General features: G+C 44.9%; 1 protein-coding gene across 1 annotated transcript in view; it reads right to left on the minus strand.

Moving 5' to 3' along the window:
* The window catches only part of MRPL13 (mitochondrial ribosomal protein L13), a 134,018-nt gene that overhangs the window by 21,017 nt on the left and 95,707 nt on the right, over positions 1 to 17,294 (minus strand). Inside the window, exon 5 of the mRNA XM_069220683.1 lies at positions 523 to 609. Coding sequence (XP_069076784.1) covers positions 523 to 609 — 87 coding nt within the window. The remainder of the gene's footprint in view (positions 1 to 522; positions 610 to 17,294) is intronic.

Genomic DNA, 17,294 nt, shown 5'->3' on the forward strand with positions numbered 1-17,294 from the left:
GAACACGGAGAGAGGCAAGTGTTTGGGTGTTTCAGGACAGAATTACCTAGCAGCCCCTAGTGTAACGAAATTTAGTTTAGACAGATGGCACTGTGTGCACAATGTGCACTGATTTCCTTCTCGTGCCTCACGGTCTGTGTTTTCTAGGATGGTGAGCCCTGGCAATAACATCATACGGTACCCCTGGGCCATGCAAACTGTAGTCTTTCTTCTCTGTTTGTAGAAATCCCTGGTATTTGGTTTACACCACGTGGCACGTCACTAAAGTGAGCATACAGCTATGTTAGATGGGAGGACCCCTTGTGGATCCGTGGGTTGTATTTGCCGAATGACAGGCAGGACGGCACCTCATTAACCCCCTTCAGAGTCCGATTTCCATCATGGGTTCACTTCTCCACCGCAAGCCACATATTTGGTATTAGCACACACAGAAGACAGCTGCGTTACGACAATAATGACACGCGTTTCATACAAGACACGAAAATTCACTCAGCACTGTACACAATGATTTGAGGTGCCTACGTCATCGGGGAAGAGGTGCAGCCTTTGCATCATGGTCCTTCGGAGGAGAGTCTTCGGTAGCATGCCGTAGACCGCCAACTTTACGACCTAGAAAGGAAAAAAGAAACACACAGCGCGTGAAAAAGGTGCACGCGTTACCAGGAAACTAGGCTGGACACACTACACCTTTAATGAGAACGGAAATAGTCACTTTTACGTCCGTGCGTCCTTCGAGGTAGGTACTGCAACACTACGAGTGTCGCTGGTGCCTGAAAGCACTAACCTTGTGCTTTCTGTGGTAAGTTACTCGTGCGTGCACGGAGTCTGCATGCATACCACACACACATCTCAATAAGAAAGGAAAGCTAATAACTTCCACTAGAAGACAGGCACGCTCATTAAAGCTCCACACTTCATCTCCCCGAACCACGTTAAACGTACAACTGAGCTAAACACTGCTCATTCTGATTTATTTTGCCTGCGGGGCAGAAAACCAGAGCCGCGATTGACTAGCTTGACTTGGTTTAAACTTTTCCATGATGCTCTGTATCGGGAGGCAACGAAGCACGGAAGGACCACATTAAAGCGCCGAACAGGCGCTCCTTGCCTTTGTACCATGGTTGTAGAGCTCTGCCCTCTTTGCACTGCTCGACCAACTCTTAGTTATAGGGAAATTCAGAAAAACACTTCATCTTTGCGCTCAACAAACAATACCTTGCCTGCTCCGACGGGGCATACTTTGTCACACAGAAATTAAAACATGGGTTGTTAGAATTAATCTTAATGCTCCTTCCTAAACCCATTACCTAATATTCTTACCTAATAAACGGTAAAAGCTCACACCAGGAGGGGAGGTCCTTGAGAAGCGAGGAAGATGAGCTACTTAACAGTGAAATTGACCAGGATAAAAAAAAACTGCATCATTTCTATTAATTTTAAAGATTTTTTTTGACAATAACATGATTCTAGTGCTGGCAATGGGGTAACTATCACAGCAGGAGGGCCCCTTAAAGTGCGGCAGTGATCGGGTTGAACCTCACTGCAGCACTGGGTTGGTTGGCCATCAGGAGTCGCCCCTCTCAAGCTCTTTGCTTCTTTCTTTGTGTGCTTGTCTGTGTGGCAGAAGTCTGTAGGCGCTGTTCTGCAGAAGATCTAGGGTAAGAAAGCGCTGAAGCATTTGTGCTATCTTAGATTGGTGCTGCGAGAGGAACGTGAGACAGCTTGCCACAAGTGGTTCTTGAACATGCTTAGTGAAAAAGAAATCTTGGGGTACCAAGTGGAGTTAAGCTCAACCCCAAACAAGGGATTAGGGCACATCCTAGGCATGCCACAAAAATCTCGCTCGCCTGCTTGCTAAGGCGAGATAGTTTATTTTCAAGTCGAGAACTGTTCCAGGCTTACTGGTCCTGTCTGGAGAGGAACCACTACGTGCTGGACCTATGTAGATAAAAGCTGGTATATTGCGGCACGGTGAATTCAGTGCAAGTCTGGAGAGCACAAGAATGGACTGTGGAGCCCCGGGCTGCAATCAGACTTAAGCACTGGCCCCCTTAGTGATGGCCCTTGGTGCTCGTCCTTGTACATACACTTCCCACTGTCGGACATGATGCCCGTTCCATGCGCACATTGTCTGTGTCAGCCGCAGTGTGGCCCAGTGGCGGCCCGTCCTTTAGGGCGGAGGGGCCACGCCCCCCCACCTTTTGCCCCTCATGAGGAGTGTCTGACAGGCTGAACAAAGGTCAGCCTGACAGACACTCTTCATCTTCATCTCAGGCAGCCAGGAGCAGACATGGCTGCCTGAGCTGAACTTTGCTGGGCTGAGGAGGTCACAGCTACTATGGGCGTGACCTCCTCGGCTCAGCAAAGGTGCCTGAAGGCCCTCCCCTGGGTGACGAGGAAAGCGTCACCAATTGACACGCTCCCTGGGCGCTTCAGGTTTAAGGCCTGAAGCGCCCAGGGCGAGTGTCAATCAGTGACACTTCATCACAGGGTGGGGCCAGCAGTCTCACTGACCCCATCCCACTCTGTGACGAGGCTGGGACTGCTGCCTTCCCTCATTGGCTGACCTTAGGGAAGGCAGCAGTCCCAACCCTCCTGGGACCTGGAGGCCGAAGGTAAGAGTGTGTGTGTGTATATATATATGTGTGAAGTTTTAAATTGAATGTTTGAGTGCTATGAGCGTTGTTAATGGATGTGCGTGCATGCATGCGTGTGTGTGTGTGTGTGAAAGAATGAGTGTGTGTGATCTTTTAAAATGAATGTTTGGTGCATGTTTGAATGGTATGAGTGTTATCAATGGATGTGCATGCGTGTCTGTGTGTGTAAGAATGTGTGTGTGTGTGTGTAAGAGTGTGCGTAAGAGTGTGAGTGTAAGAATGTGCGTAAGAGTGTGTGTGTGTGTGTTTCCCACCCGGCCCCCTCGCCCTCCTAATGCTGCCAGCCGCCACTGGTGTGGCCTACCGCTGCGCTCTGTTCACCGGATAGGTGGCGGAGGCACTGAAGTGCAGGGTGCTTGGCAGTAGCCTCAGATTATGACCCCCCCCCCCACCCTGGGAATGCCCACAGCCCAGGTCAATTGAAAATGTGAACCGCTAATGAAGTGCCTTTTATATGTTCACCATGACTGCACTGTGATCCTTGCTGAATTGTTTGCAGCCAAGCTGTCTGCAGGGTGTCTGGATGGGACACACATTATTTCAACCTCAGATCAGAGGGTTAACTCCCAGACCTCCACACCTGACACAAAGTGACACACCTGTATCTGCAGGCTGGGGCCACCTGCTACGAACGTGGCCTGAAAGTGTGAAAACCAGTGAGGTGTTCGTAGCTCATCATGTATCTACCCATTAGTGGGCACTACCAATCTTTGTTGGTTGGTTGTTTTCTAAACTTCTGGCCTCCTACATTCAGAGGCAAAGCCACGTGCCCAGCACCTTCTGGTCCAGCATTAGCTAACTGCATCACTTGCACCTTCAACAGCATGGGCTTCTGGGGAAAAAGTAAAGAGTCAACAGAGGGTCTTGGCTGTAACTGCATTATTCAAGGAAGACAAGGCCTAAGCTTCAAACAATAGTGAAACTATTACGCACCAGTTTATATAATGACAGAGGGACTGTATTAGTCTTTGTCGTCATCCACTAACACGAGAGATAGAACAGTTCCACAAAAAATATGAAGGCAAGAAGGTCTTGGGTCCCGGTTTGCTGCAGTAACTGAACGCACCATAATACAACTTCATGATGATACACAGAACGAGTTTTCATGATGTCCGCCAACTACATCAGAACACTGAGAATCATTAGAAATTAGAAAAGTGAAGGATGCAATTCTGAACAGAGTCCAGGATTCAAAAGGAGCCAACTAGTAAAAGGGCTGAGAGGGATAACTGGAGAGGAAACAAATGCTTTGAATGATCAGTGACAGAGTCCATCTGGAAAATACACCGATGGGTGTGCATCACTCAACACCGAATAAGAGGACAGAAGAGCAAAAGAATACTGCCTACCCCAGAAAAAAGGAAGTCCTTGGTCGCCATTAGAAGAGTCAGCATCACAACGAAAAATCGTTAATACCTGGACTGGTAGCACCAGTAGTGCAGTCAGTGACAGCCCCACACGCGGTTAGATGGGTGCTGCCATACTTCAAGTAACAGGGGAGAACCTCAAAGGGGGCCGATGCTCAAGCCGCAAACCACCACAAGGCCCACCACAAGGCAGTTGAAGAAACTTGCCATCAAGCTAGCCTTGTTAAGCCTGGTCACCTATGCACAGAAACTGACTCGGTCAGATAACAGACTGGTCAGATAATAAAAGCAGCAAGATTCTTGCCAGAGGGCAGCTGCCAGCAGCCAAGGCAGGAAAGACGGAGTAAGGATGGGGCATACGAACTGGTCTCTTAACCAACACAACAGTGCTTGCTTAATGAGGGAGTCATAGTGGCACGACCAGCCACAGAACATGCCCACGATGCAGTAAAGCATAGCAAAGGGAAAGATTAAATATTAAGATCGAGAATGAAAAATCAATAATGAGGGTCACAAACAAAACGAGGAATCATAGCTGCCAGGGTTTCCTCATGCTTATCTGTGACTTTTCTACATTTGCCGTTTGCCTATGTAACTAACGTTTGAAGGATTTGTGGGGTACAAAATAGATACTTTATCAAATGCAGAAAAGAGGTGCCGTGGCAGAGCTATAGACTGCTCTTTCATTACATTCAGGAACATTTATTTTTCCCTTTATTATTAAAATTTAAAAAGCACAGTAATTTAAAACAATACTTATGAGCCTCACACCTGACAAGGGTCAACTGGAACCTCGAATTTACAAGGAAACATTTGCTCCGGGCATAGTCACATCCTGATACTTTTGACACTGGCATGTAATGGAGATCTCGGTTTGGTACAAGCCAGGTGCGGGCAGGTCAAGTGGTCATGTGCTTTTCTCTTTCTGATGTCTGTTGTGCTTGTTCTTTGGGAAATGAACTAGAGAACAAAATATAATACTGTGTCTGAATCATGGGTAGTGTGCATTACAGTTAGGTCGAATATGGAAAGAGCTATAGAAAAATTATACAATTTAAACTTAAAAGGACTGTGGTTTGTGCCCATTTCCAGAGGCTGTTGTGTTGCACCTTGCCACCAAAGCATTCTGCCCAGGGCGTGAAGTACGCTGTGTGGGTACACAGACCGGAGGCAAGTCACAGCCAAAGGCCACAGCCTGTGCCAAAGACAAACGGGCAACACCGAAGCAGCGCTCTGCAGGCCTCGCACGGAGACCGGAGCCGAACTGCGTGCAAACTGGAGCCACACGGAGAAGTGCGTGGCTGCATCCAATCACTGGCGTGCCCCTCCCGAGGCGGTGCGTAGCAGGCACTGCAGCCCAGGCAGGGCGCGTCGTGCCCTGCGCCCAGAGACTGGCGTCCTGGGCCAAAGGCTGTGTGCACGTAGGTTCCATAAGTGCATGGAGTGGCAGTGCATTAAAGGGCACTGTGCAAGCTTAACGGTAATGCCTCAGGGCTCTGCTGCCAGGAGTAGGTGCACAGTGCGGCCATGGGTCATGCCCGGCGACACAGCCTGCTGTACTGTGAGCTCCGCCTCATGGACCGCTGACAATCAAGGTCATTAATGAGGAGTGGGAGATATGTCTGCATTGTGCAATAGTACCTGAAAATGTATTTTTTTTTTGTTACGTAAGAATAACATTCCTTGTACTGAAATGTCTTAAGGGATTTTGAATGGTATTTAAAAGTAAAGTACAGCTTTCATACACGCGAGCGCGCACGCACACACACACACACACACACACACACACACATATATGTATATGTATGACACATTTATAGATTTTTCTACAGTATGCTGTCTTGATTTGTAAAAATGATGTTTTGCAGCTTTCATGGGTCCTTCGATTATACTCTGTGGAACTTGCGACAGGCTTGCGCTGCTACATTCGTTCGGCTCATTATATTTAAATTTCAGCAAATCATTTTCTAAGCGTTTACCGCGGTCCCTTAAGGAGCGTAAAACTATACAGTAAACCGTTTGAAGTATGAGAACAAAATACCTGAACGGAGAACTTCAAAGAGAGACATTAGTCAATACCCTACATAAACAATAATTACAAGACTGACTCTGAATAAAAACAATCTCCCCAGAACGTTCCCGAGGAGACTGTGGAATGACAGATGAAGACAAGTATCTACCATCTCCATGACGCGTGCTCACCCCGCTCCCACCAGCGCCCCCCCCCTCCTTTGTAATCTGTCTCACGTCCCTTATGCAACTGGATGTCTCAACGAGCCGACACTAGCCCCGCTCTCGGGCGAGCCTCCGAGGAATGTGCGCCGGGGGCCGCAGATTCTCCTCCGCCCCCGCCACAGCCCGAGCGTCTCGTCCCTCAGACGCAGCTGCACACGGACACCACGAGTGCAAGGCGCTGCCGAGGGAAGTAGCGCGCGGGGCAGGGCGTCCGATCAGATTGCGCGGGAAGCGAAGGGTCTATTGTGTGCTGGGCACACTGGCTATGCACTTATGCAAAACAGCTCAAGAAAGGAGCTACACACACCACCACATCACATGCCTGCTAACGACCTGGTCCCCGGGTCACCAGATTACTGGGCGAGATAAAGCACTAAAGCTTGACAGTTCTAAACACAAAGACGTATTCACTGCTTGAAAAGAAAAGAAAAAAATCTAGAACACACCAGAGATAACAGCAGAGGAGAGGATCATGGCATCCCTTTTGGTGGGCAGAAGTATCATCTTCATACAAGTCAATGTTCCGTGTCGCAGAACTGGAAGGGAGCTCAACAATTACTGTCAATCTAGTAATTTAGATTAGTTTTTGACATACGACCTTAGGCAACGTTGCTAAGGCAACAAGAATCGCGCAGAAATCAGGATAAAATTACTGATAAACAATCTCATTAGAAAGACTAATATTCATTTTCAGTGTTGAGCGTTGCCTCATACCAGTGCCCAACGAGAAGATACAGTGTTTGATGAGATCTGAGTGAATCACTCAAAGGGTCTTCTTAAGAAGAGGGTGGGGGTTATTCCACTGTGCTATAAAACGCACCATCTGCTAAAAAGATGTCCTGAATATTCAATATCGCCACGAGTTACTCATTTCCAAGGTCGCTGTCCTTCTTACCAGTTTGAGCTCCCAGAGGTATTGTCTATGCTGTTCCTAGAGGTGCCACCTCATTCCTGTAACATAGCCGCTCTGACCAGCTAGAAGGAGCATCATCGTATCTTGTATCCCTACACTTCTCAACCAGGGAACCACCTAGCCACTTATCCTGGGGTACATTAGGAGGAAGTGTTGCAGACGGTAAGGATGGCTCAGAGGACAACCGACAAAGTCCTTCTTTGTCAACTACAATATCAACAAATATCCAGTCAGTGAAAGCACCCTGTACCTCGCCAATGCAAACACTCGTCTGCTGAGCGCTCACAAGGCCTACACACAAAGCTGCCAATAGCTGTATGCCACATACAGTTCACACAATAAAACACTTATATTATTCTCAACATCATCGAGCACAAAATTAATCTGTTAGAGCAAGGTGGAAACAAAGTTAAAAGTCATTATTTTGCGACTCATTCCTTTATGATAAGTTGTAATTTCTTTTAAACATCGGCCTTAGTCTAACAGTACAAAAAACAGCACCAGGTCAACTTTAACAATATAGGGGAAGAGTTGGAAGAGATGAATCGCCCCTTTCAGCGCAAAGGTCAGTGTCAAATAAGAATCCAACTTCAATATGCACCCCTAAGTGCCCCTGGAATACCCCAACCATGCCCAAGATCACAAAGGGTGCAGACAGACCAAAGAGGTGCACAACATTGCCAGCTTTTCCAGCAAAGTGATGGTTGGGTTACTACGTCACACTCATATAATCTAATATAACATTTCAATCAGGAAACCAGTTACAACATTTTATTCTTGCCTAGCAGTTCTGTGTATTTTTTTTTAAAATAAAGTGATGTGCACTCAATCAGTGGCATTTTATTGGTCCTGGATAGACACTGCATACATTCATGTAAAAGGCCCAGTCTCACTGCTCCACTCACAATGATTAATCATTTATCCAGAATGATAATTCCCAGGACAAATCTTGTATCCAGTGTATGGAGCAGAGTAGGCATGCGACTCCAGAAATAAAGTGAACTGGTTCCTTAGAAACGGACCATAAACAGAGGGTGAAATATAGCAAGACAATGCATCAGAAGAGGAAATTAGAATGCTGCGACGAGTAATATTACACCGGCCACAGTATCCAGAGTATGAATTTCATGAAAAGATGCTGGGGAAACATCCCAGAGATCAGCAGAGCCCATCAATCCTGTTCTATCATACCTCACAGAGGCACAACCAACACCTACATTCAACAGCAAATCTTTGTACTATACAATATGTATTAAGATTCAGATCTACAATGAGATTCACGTTATAAGATATACATGGTCAACATATATCCAAAAAGCAATTAAAAAAAGGTAAAAAAATGTAACACAATTTAATTCACTGGCTTAAGTAATATTTGCAATGCTTCTTTTGTCGAATGAACCCCCTATTTAAAAAAACAATGCTTTCAACAGACAGTGGCTAGTATGCAGTAAAGGGCAGACAAAAGGAACATCCTCTAAAGTTTGAGTAGGAACAAAGATCACACAATCAATTCCCCAGAGCCACTCCATTCCAAGCTCCTGTAACAGATTTTCATGGCAAGAATTTCTACAAATTCCACTTTAGGTGGGGTTAAGGTTGCATCCCATAGCATGTAGAAGGTATAACTTACATCTTCCTCTTGCTGTGCACAGCATCATATCTTGATAGTCCTAATACTATGTTTACGGAAATTCTTAAGTGCAAAGCAGGATGTTGCCATTAACTCAGTTCTACTCAATCTAAAGTGCAAAAGTGCTTGGTTAAAATTCTTATGCAAACCGCTAACCTTACCGCTTTGACCTAGTGCTTTTGTGAAGAGTAAGCTTCTATAGGAGTGCTCATTACTAAGCAATAGCCAATTACCCCCATCAACGGAAGCGGCCAACCAACGCCTGTACATAAGTAATTGAAGCAGTATGCCTCAAAATGGGTCTTTTAACTCAAGCAAGTGTATTTAGATTACACATTTTACTACATATTTCACCTCCATTTTATGCAAAAAGTTCCAATATTTCATATCAATGACTTCAATTGCACAGGATAAAGTTGGTGGGACATTTACACAATCAGGGGTGTGGAATTTATTAAAATATCTACTTGTCCATGGGACAGGTTGCTTCTTAAATATACTTGTGCTGTAAAAAGTTCTACATTTCCTTTGGAGCCATGTAGTGCAGAGACAAATTATGTCAGCCATCTTATTATGTAAGAGCTCTGATAATAGCCTCTCTGAGTATGCCCATAGTAGGGCTTGAATACTTGCAACTTCAATACATACTGTAACAATTTCCGTATTTTGCCACTGTTCCGCAGATCTACATACTGGGGCTGAGGAAGCAGTAAGCAATATTTCCAGGGCTGGAATGCCTTTGAGTCTGCAAACCTACTAACTTGCATGTTTTAAGGATTTTCACCGGCTTTTCTCTAAACTTTTCCCATAATGAGAAAGGGTGGAAATTTACTCTTGACAATGGCAGAAGTAGAACTTCTTCCAGGGTTGGGGAAAAAGTGGTTGGAGGGAGAGTGAACTTGTAAACGTTCAACAGATTTTCACATGAGCAAGTCTACACATGCTAAAATACAGTTCACAAATATTTTATATGGGTACGATTTCGTGGTATACGTCTTGTAAATCCATGAAAGCCACTAATTCAAAGACATATACATTGGGTGCACTTTTGTGACTTTCTATAAGAACTGGGTCCCTAGTTAAGTCTGGCGTTAACAACATTTTGCTTTTATTAAACTCCTATTTCTCCCTCTATCGGCTGGCTTTACTGTGAGTGATCGCATTCTGCTCTTCCACAAGGAGCATATTGGCACACAAAGTAGTTTGGTTCAGTGTCAGGAACTACAGTGGCAATTATTGACGTAACAAAACTGGAGGGGCCCTAAGGCAAGAAACATGGAGGGGCCCTCTCTCCAGACTCACTCAGGGCAGGTGCTGTGCTGAAGGAGCCCCCTGGAGGGGGGGCTGCGGGCCTTTGTCATGCCACTGGTGGCAAAGTGTGCTTTTAAAGATCAAAAACTTTTTTGTTTGTTTTTGCCAGTGTTTGTTACAATGGTGAAGGCCTGGAAGCTCCCACATAAAGTGTTATAAAAGGCATGTCAAAACAAGACATGCATTGATGAAACTAAAAGACTTACAAAAAAATGTCAGACAGGTTGGCTTTGTCAGTGCTTGTTTATTTTCATGCTTCCCATAATCTTGTTAAAAATGGTTACACTGATTTTCCATTAAGAATATTTTTTGGAAATACTAGCATGCATCAACAGATTCTACTACATGACGCTTCGAAGAAATAGCACCTAAAATTTCATAGTAGCAAAACTTTTTTCCCTAGTTGCTTTTTTTCTGAACATTTTAAAAGCACTCACTCTTGCTTACAAGCTTTTGAAAACATTTGCATCTAATCAGAGAGCATTCTGGGAGCATTATAGTTAGCCTCATATTGTTAAACTTTTCAAACATATGTGTACACTTTTTTTTTTTTTTTTTTACTGGAACCACTGTCAGTTGTGCTGTGTGACCTTAAAACGTTTAGTTACAGCGCTCACCCTAATAATGAAGGCTTTGAATTAATAAACATTAATAGACAAATACAACTTCAAACGGTATTAACATATGGACACACATTACCTTGACTGCAGACAGTTCCCCTCTCTATAAACTGGCAGCCAAAGGGTTTGTGCTGCAGAGGGTTTGGACTACTTGTCCCGAGGACAAAATAAACATGAAACTTGTTGCCCTTGACCCCAAACAAGATGTCCCAGCGTCGGGCGATAGGAATTCCGCATACCTGGACTATACACAGCAATTAAATAGGTGAAGTGTTTTCAGCCTAGGGCCCTGTAAAGTGATTAGAGAGCATTAGCATGTGCCACCACTTTATCAGAGAGATGCAAGACATGTTCCTTTACTGAAAGATTGGAGGAAAACATGTTGGGCATGATTGAGATCTTGGTATACAAGTTACTCTGTCACAACAGAGAAAGATATCCTGTCCGCCAGAATAGAAGTCTCATTATAACCCATGGGATCTATATTTTGGCGGACGGGATATCCGTCACCGCTGTGACAGAGTAACTAGTTTGCCAATATCTCAATCAGGCCCTTTATCCAAATACGGGTATATTTTAACTTTTTCCAACTCATCCCTTCCTAAAAGTCTTTCTACACCTTTTATCTTTGAAAGTCATAACTTAACTCTGAATTATGTTAAATTTTAAGTAGTCACTGTCAGTAAATGTATGTAAACAAGCCAGAGGTTTATGTAGACTTCTAGGGATTAGGTCCAAAATCACAACATCCTCAGCCTGCAGCAGTGCGGCCATACTGCAGTGACCTAACTTCACTTGAAATGATGCAGAGTTTATAACCGATTCTGCTTCCACAAGACGTGGTACCTTCTGGAGTCTTTATGGGAAGCAGATTCCCAAAGATTTACATAGATCTTATCGGCCTGCTGCAGCTTTACATCTTTTACACCTTATTAGTAGATTAACAGTTTTCGTTTTCTCCCATCAAAAAAGGCAAAAATTGCCACCTTTGTAATTTATCAATTTATTAAGACTAGATTCTTTAAGGGAGTATGTTAAAGATTTATTTTTATCTACCCAGTGGGGCCATTGCGGTACTGGAAACTTTACCACCAAGTTCACCATATCTTGCTCAAAGTTAACCACTGAGCTTACACTCTAAACTATGTTGTAAGGCATTACTAGTGTATCTTTTAAATTTCTTTATATGAGCATTCCAACGTACTTTACCATTGGCAGCGCTAGAGTGCACTATATCTCCCTAGAAATTCCAAGGCAAAGAATCCTCCAGGGCTATACAAACATTGAAAGAAAATATTTTATGATCACTTCAGATAGAGTCTAATATCTCAAGGTCAGTTAACAATCTGAACGTGAGAAAAGAGATGAGAGCAGAATCAATTAACTACCCTTTCCACACTAATAGGTAAAGGGAGCAGGAATATCTTTGGCCAGTCTTCCATTTGCAATATGATAACCATTATCCCTACATACGTCTAAATGAAAATGTCACTTACCCAGTGTACATCTGTTCGTGGCATCAGTCGCAGTAGATTCGCATGTTCTGCAATAGCTCGCCATCTGGTGTTGGGCCGGAGTGTTACAAGTTGTTTTTCTTCGAAGAAGTCTTTCGAGTCACGGGACCGAGTGACTCCTCCTTTTGTCTCCATTGCGCATGGGCGTCGACTCCATCTTCGATTGTTTTTCCCCCGCAGAGGGTGAGGTAGGAGTTGAATTGTAATAATAGTGCCCATGCAATGGAGTGACTAAGTATGCACCTATTTAAGGTTGAGATGATACATATATAAATAATTGAAGGTAACTTCCAAACTGCTACAGGCTCCCGGGGAGGCGGGTGGGCACATGCGAATCTACTGCGACTGATGCCACGAACAGATGTACACTGGGTAAGTGACATTTTCAGTTCGATGGCATCTGTCGCTGTAGATACGCATGTTCTGCATAGACTAGTAAGCAGTTATTTCCCCAAAAGCGGTGGATCAGCCTGTAGGAGTGGAAGTAGTTTGAAATAATGTCCTTAATACGGCTTGACCTACTGTGGCTTGTTGTGCGGATAACACGTCTACACAGTAGTGCTTGGTGAATGTGTGAGGCGCAGACCATGTGGCTGCCTTACATATTTCTTGCATTGGGATGTTTCCTAGAAAGGCCATGGTAGCACCTTTCTTTCTGGTTGAGTGTGCCCTTGGTGTAATGGGCAGCTGTCGTTTAGCTTTAAGGTAGCAGATTTGGATGCATTTAACTATCCATCTGGCTATACCTTGTTTTGAAATTGGGTTTCCTGCATGAGGTTTTTGAAATGCAATAAAGAGTTGTTTAGTCTTTCTGATGTTCTTTGTTCTGTCAATGTAATACATCAATGCTCTTTTGACATCTAATGTATGTAGTGCCCTTTCAGCTACGGTATCTGGCTGTGGAAAGAACACTGGAAGTTCCACTGTTTGATTTAGATGGAACGGTGAAATAACCTTTGGCAAAAATTTAGGATTGGTCCTTAGGACGACTTTATTTTTGTGTAGTTGTATAAAAGGTTCCTGTCTAGTAAACGCCTGAATCTCGCTTACTCTTCTCAGGGAAGTAATGGCGATGAGAAATGCCACCTTCCAGGTTAGGAACTGTATGTCGCAGGAGTGCATGGGTTCAAAAGGTGGACCCATAAGTCTAGTTAGGACAACATTTAGGTTCCATGAAGGAACAGGTAGTGTTCTTGGTGGTATAATTCTCCTAAGGCCCTCCATGAATGCTTTAATGACTGGTATTCTATATAGGGAAGTTGAATAGGTAGTCTGCAGGTATGCAGATATTGCTGCAAGGTGAATCTTAATGGAAGAGAAAGCTAGGTTAGATTTTTGTAAGTGAAGCAAGTAACCCACTACATGTTCTGGAGTTGTGTGTAATGGTTGTATTTGATTAATATGGCAGTAGCAAACAAACCTCTTCCATTTACTTGCATAGCAGTGCCTGGTGGATGGCCTTCTTGCTTGTTTTATGACTTCCATACATTCTTGGGTAAGTTGTAAGTGCCCGAATTCTAGGATTTCAGGAGCCAGATTGCTAGATTCAGCGATGCTGGATCTGGGTGTCTGATCTTTTGGTTGTGCTGTGTCAACAGATCTGGCCTGTTGGGCAATTTGATGCAGGGTACCACTGATAGGTCTAGCAGCGTTGTGTACCAGGGCTGCCTTGCCCAAGTTGGTGCTATCAATATGAGTTTGAGTTTGCTTTGACTGAGTTTGTTTACCAGGTAAGGAAGGAGAGGGAGAGGAGGAAAAGCGTAAGCAAATATCCCTGACCAGTTCATCCATAGGGCATTGCCTTGGGATTGTTTGTGTGGGTACCTGGATGCGAAGTTTTGGCATTTTGCGTTCTCCCTTGTCGCAAACAAGTCTATCTGAGGTGTTCCCCAGAGTTTGAAATAAGTGTTCAGAATTTGGGGGTGAATTTCCCATTCGTGGACTTGTTGGTGATCTCGAGAGAGATTGTCTGCGAGTTGATTTTGTATCCCTGGTATAAACTGTGCAATTAGGCGAATTTGGTTGTGAATTGCCCAATGCCAAATTTTTTGTGCTAGCAGGCTTAACTGCGTGGAGTGCGTCCCTCCCTGCTTGTTTAGATAATACATTGTTGTCATGTTGTCTGTTTTGACGAGAATGTATTTGTGAACTATTATTGGTTGGAAAGCTTTTAGTGCTTGAAAAACTGCTAGAAGTTCTAGGTGATTGATATGCAGTTTTGTTTGATGTACGTTCCATTGTCCTTGTATGCTGTGTTGATCGAGGTGTGCTCCCCACCCTGTCATGGAAGCATCTGTTGTTATTACGTATTGTGGCACTGGGTCTTGGAAAGGCCGCCCCTTGTTTAAATTTATGTTGTTCCACCACAGAAGCGAGAGGTAAGTTTGGCGGTCTATTAACACCAGATCTAGAAGGTGACCCTGTGCTTGAGACCACTGTGATGCTAGGCATTGTTGTAAGGGCCTCATGTGCAGTCTTGCGTTTGGGACAATGGCTATGCATGATGACATCATGCCTAGGAGTTGTAATACCATCTTTGCCTGTATCTTTTGTGTTGGATACATGCGTTGTATGATGGTGTTGAAATTTTGAATTCTTTGTGGACTTGGAGTGGCTACTCCCTTTGATGTGTCTATTATGGCTCCCAGGTATTGTTGTACCTTGCGTGGCAGAATTTTGGATTTTGTGAAATTGACGGTGAACCCGAGTTTGAAGAGGGTTTGTATGATCTGATTTGTGTGATTTGAGCACTGTATGAACGAATGGGCCTTGATTAGCCAGTCGTCCAAATATGGGAACACATGTATTTGCTGCCTTCTTATGTGTGCAGCGACTACCGCTAGACATTTGGTAAAGACTCTTGGTGCGGTTGTTAATCCGAAAGGCAGTACCTTGAATTGGTAATGTATTCCTTTGAATACAAACCTTAGGTATTTCCTGTGCGATGGGTGTATTGGTATATGGAAATAAGCATCCTTGAGGTCTAAAGTTGCCATGTAGTCGTGTAGTTTTAGCAATGGCAATACTTCTTGTAGTGTGACCATGTGGAAGTGGTCTGATTTGATGAAAGTGTTCACTACTCTGAGGTCTAGGATTGGTCTCAGCGTTTTGTCCTTCTTTGGTATCAGAAAGTACAGTGAGTAAACTCCTGTGTTTATTTGTGTGTTTGGCACTAATTCGATTGCATTCTTTTGCAATAGTGCCTGCACTTCTATCTCCAGGAGATTGGAATGGTGTGTTGTTAAATTTTGTGCTTTTGGTGGTATGTTTGGAGGGAATTGTAGAAATTCTATGCAATAACCATGTTGGATAATTGCTAGAACCCAAGTGTCTGTAGTGATTTCCTCCCATGCTTTGTAATAATGACCTATTCTTCCCCCCACTGGTGTTGTGTGGAGGGGGTGAGTGACATGTGAGTCATTGTTTAGTAGTAGGGGTTTTGGGGCTTTGAAATCTCCCTCTATTTCTAGGGAATTGCCCTCCTCTATATTGTCCCCGAAAACCTCCTCTATACTGTCCCTGGTAAGTGGACGGTGTTGCTTGTGAGGTGCTGGCTTGTGTGCTTTGACCCCGAAACCCCCCTCGAAAGGGCGTTTTACGGAATGTGCTGTAATTCCCTCTGCTCTGCGGGGAGTAGAGTGCGCCCATGGCTTTGGCAGTGTCCGTATCTTTTTTGAGTTTCTCAATCGCTGTGTCCACTTCTGGACCGAACAGTTCTTTTTCATTAAAAGGCATATTGAGAACTGCTTGTTGAATCTCTGGTTTAAATCCAGACGTTCGGAGCCATGCATGCCTTCTGATAGTGACAGATTTATTAATTGTCCGTGCAGCTGTATCTGCAGCGTCCATGGAGGAACGTATCTGGTTGTTGGAGATGGTCTGTCCCTCCTCAACCACTTGTTTTGCCCTATTTTGGAAGTCCTTGGGCAGATGTTCAATGAGATGTTGCATCTCGTCCCAGTGGGCTCTGTCATAGCGCGCAAGTAGTGCCTGGGAGTTCGCGATGCGCCACTGGTTTGCCGCTTGTGCTGCGACTCTCTTACCAGCTGCATCAAACTTGCGGCTTTCTTTATCTGGGGGTGGTGCATCTCCAGATGTGTGAGAGTTGGCCCTTTTCCTAGCTGCTCCTACAACAACAGAGTCTGGTGGCAGCTGTGTAGTGATGAAAACCGGGTCCGTAGGAGGCGGCTTATACTTTTTTTCCACCCTTGGTGTGATTGCCCTACTTTTGACCGGCTCCTTAAATATGTCTTTTGCGTGCCGGAGCATACCAGGGAGCATAGGCAGGCTTTGGTAGGAGCTGTGGGTGGAGGAGAGTGTGTTGAACAAGAAATCATCCTCGACCTGTTCTGAGTGGAGGCTTACGTTATGAAATTGTGCTGCTCTAGCCACCACCTGAGAGTACGCGTGGCTGTCTTCTGGTGGAGATGGCTTTGTAGGGTATGCCTCCGGGCTGTTATCTGACACTGGGGCGTCGTATAGGTCCCATGCGTCCTGATCTTGGTCACCCTGGCTCATGGTGGTGTGAGCTGGGGAGTGAGATGGAGTTTGTGCTGGTGAAACGTTAATCACTGGCGGAGGAGAGGGTGGTGGTGTAACTCTTTTCACCACTTTTGGTTGTGGTGCTTGTTCCGTCTGGAACTCCAACCTTCTCTTTCTCCTAATGGGGGGAAGGGTGCTTATTTTTCCTGTCCCCTGCTGAATGAAGATACGCTTTTGCGTATGGTCCACATCAGTTGCTTGTAGCTCTTCCTCAAACCTATGCTTTTGCATTTGGGAGGTTAGCGAGTGCTCTTCTGTATAAGCTGGGTCGCTTGCAGTTTGTTTCGGCGTCGAAACTTTGTCTGCGTGTTTTTTCGGCTCCGAGGTGACTTTTTTCCTTTTCGGGGCCGAAACCTCTCGGCGTCGATCTGTTTCGGTGCCGCTGTCTCGGCGTCGAGCCGTGTCCACACCGGCATCTCGGTGTCGAGGCTTGTCTCCAGCACTTTCTCGGTCCCGAGAAGGCTGCGTGCCGGTGTCTCGACCGGAGTCGGACGATCTCGGC

The sequence above is a fragment of the Pleurodeles waltl genome, chromosome 2_2 (genome assembly GCF_031143425.1).
Source record: "Pleurodeles waltl isolate 20211129_DDA chromosome 2_2, aPleWal1.hap1.20221129, whole genome shotgun sequence".
NCBI classification, from domain to species: domain Eukaryota; kingdom Metazoa; phylum Chordata; class Amphibia; order Caudata; family Salamandridae; genus Pleurodeles; species Pleurodeles waltl.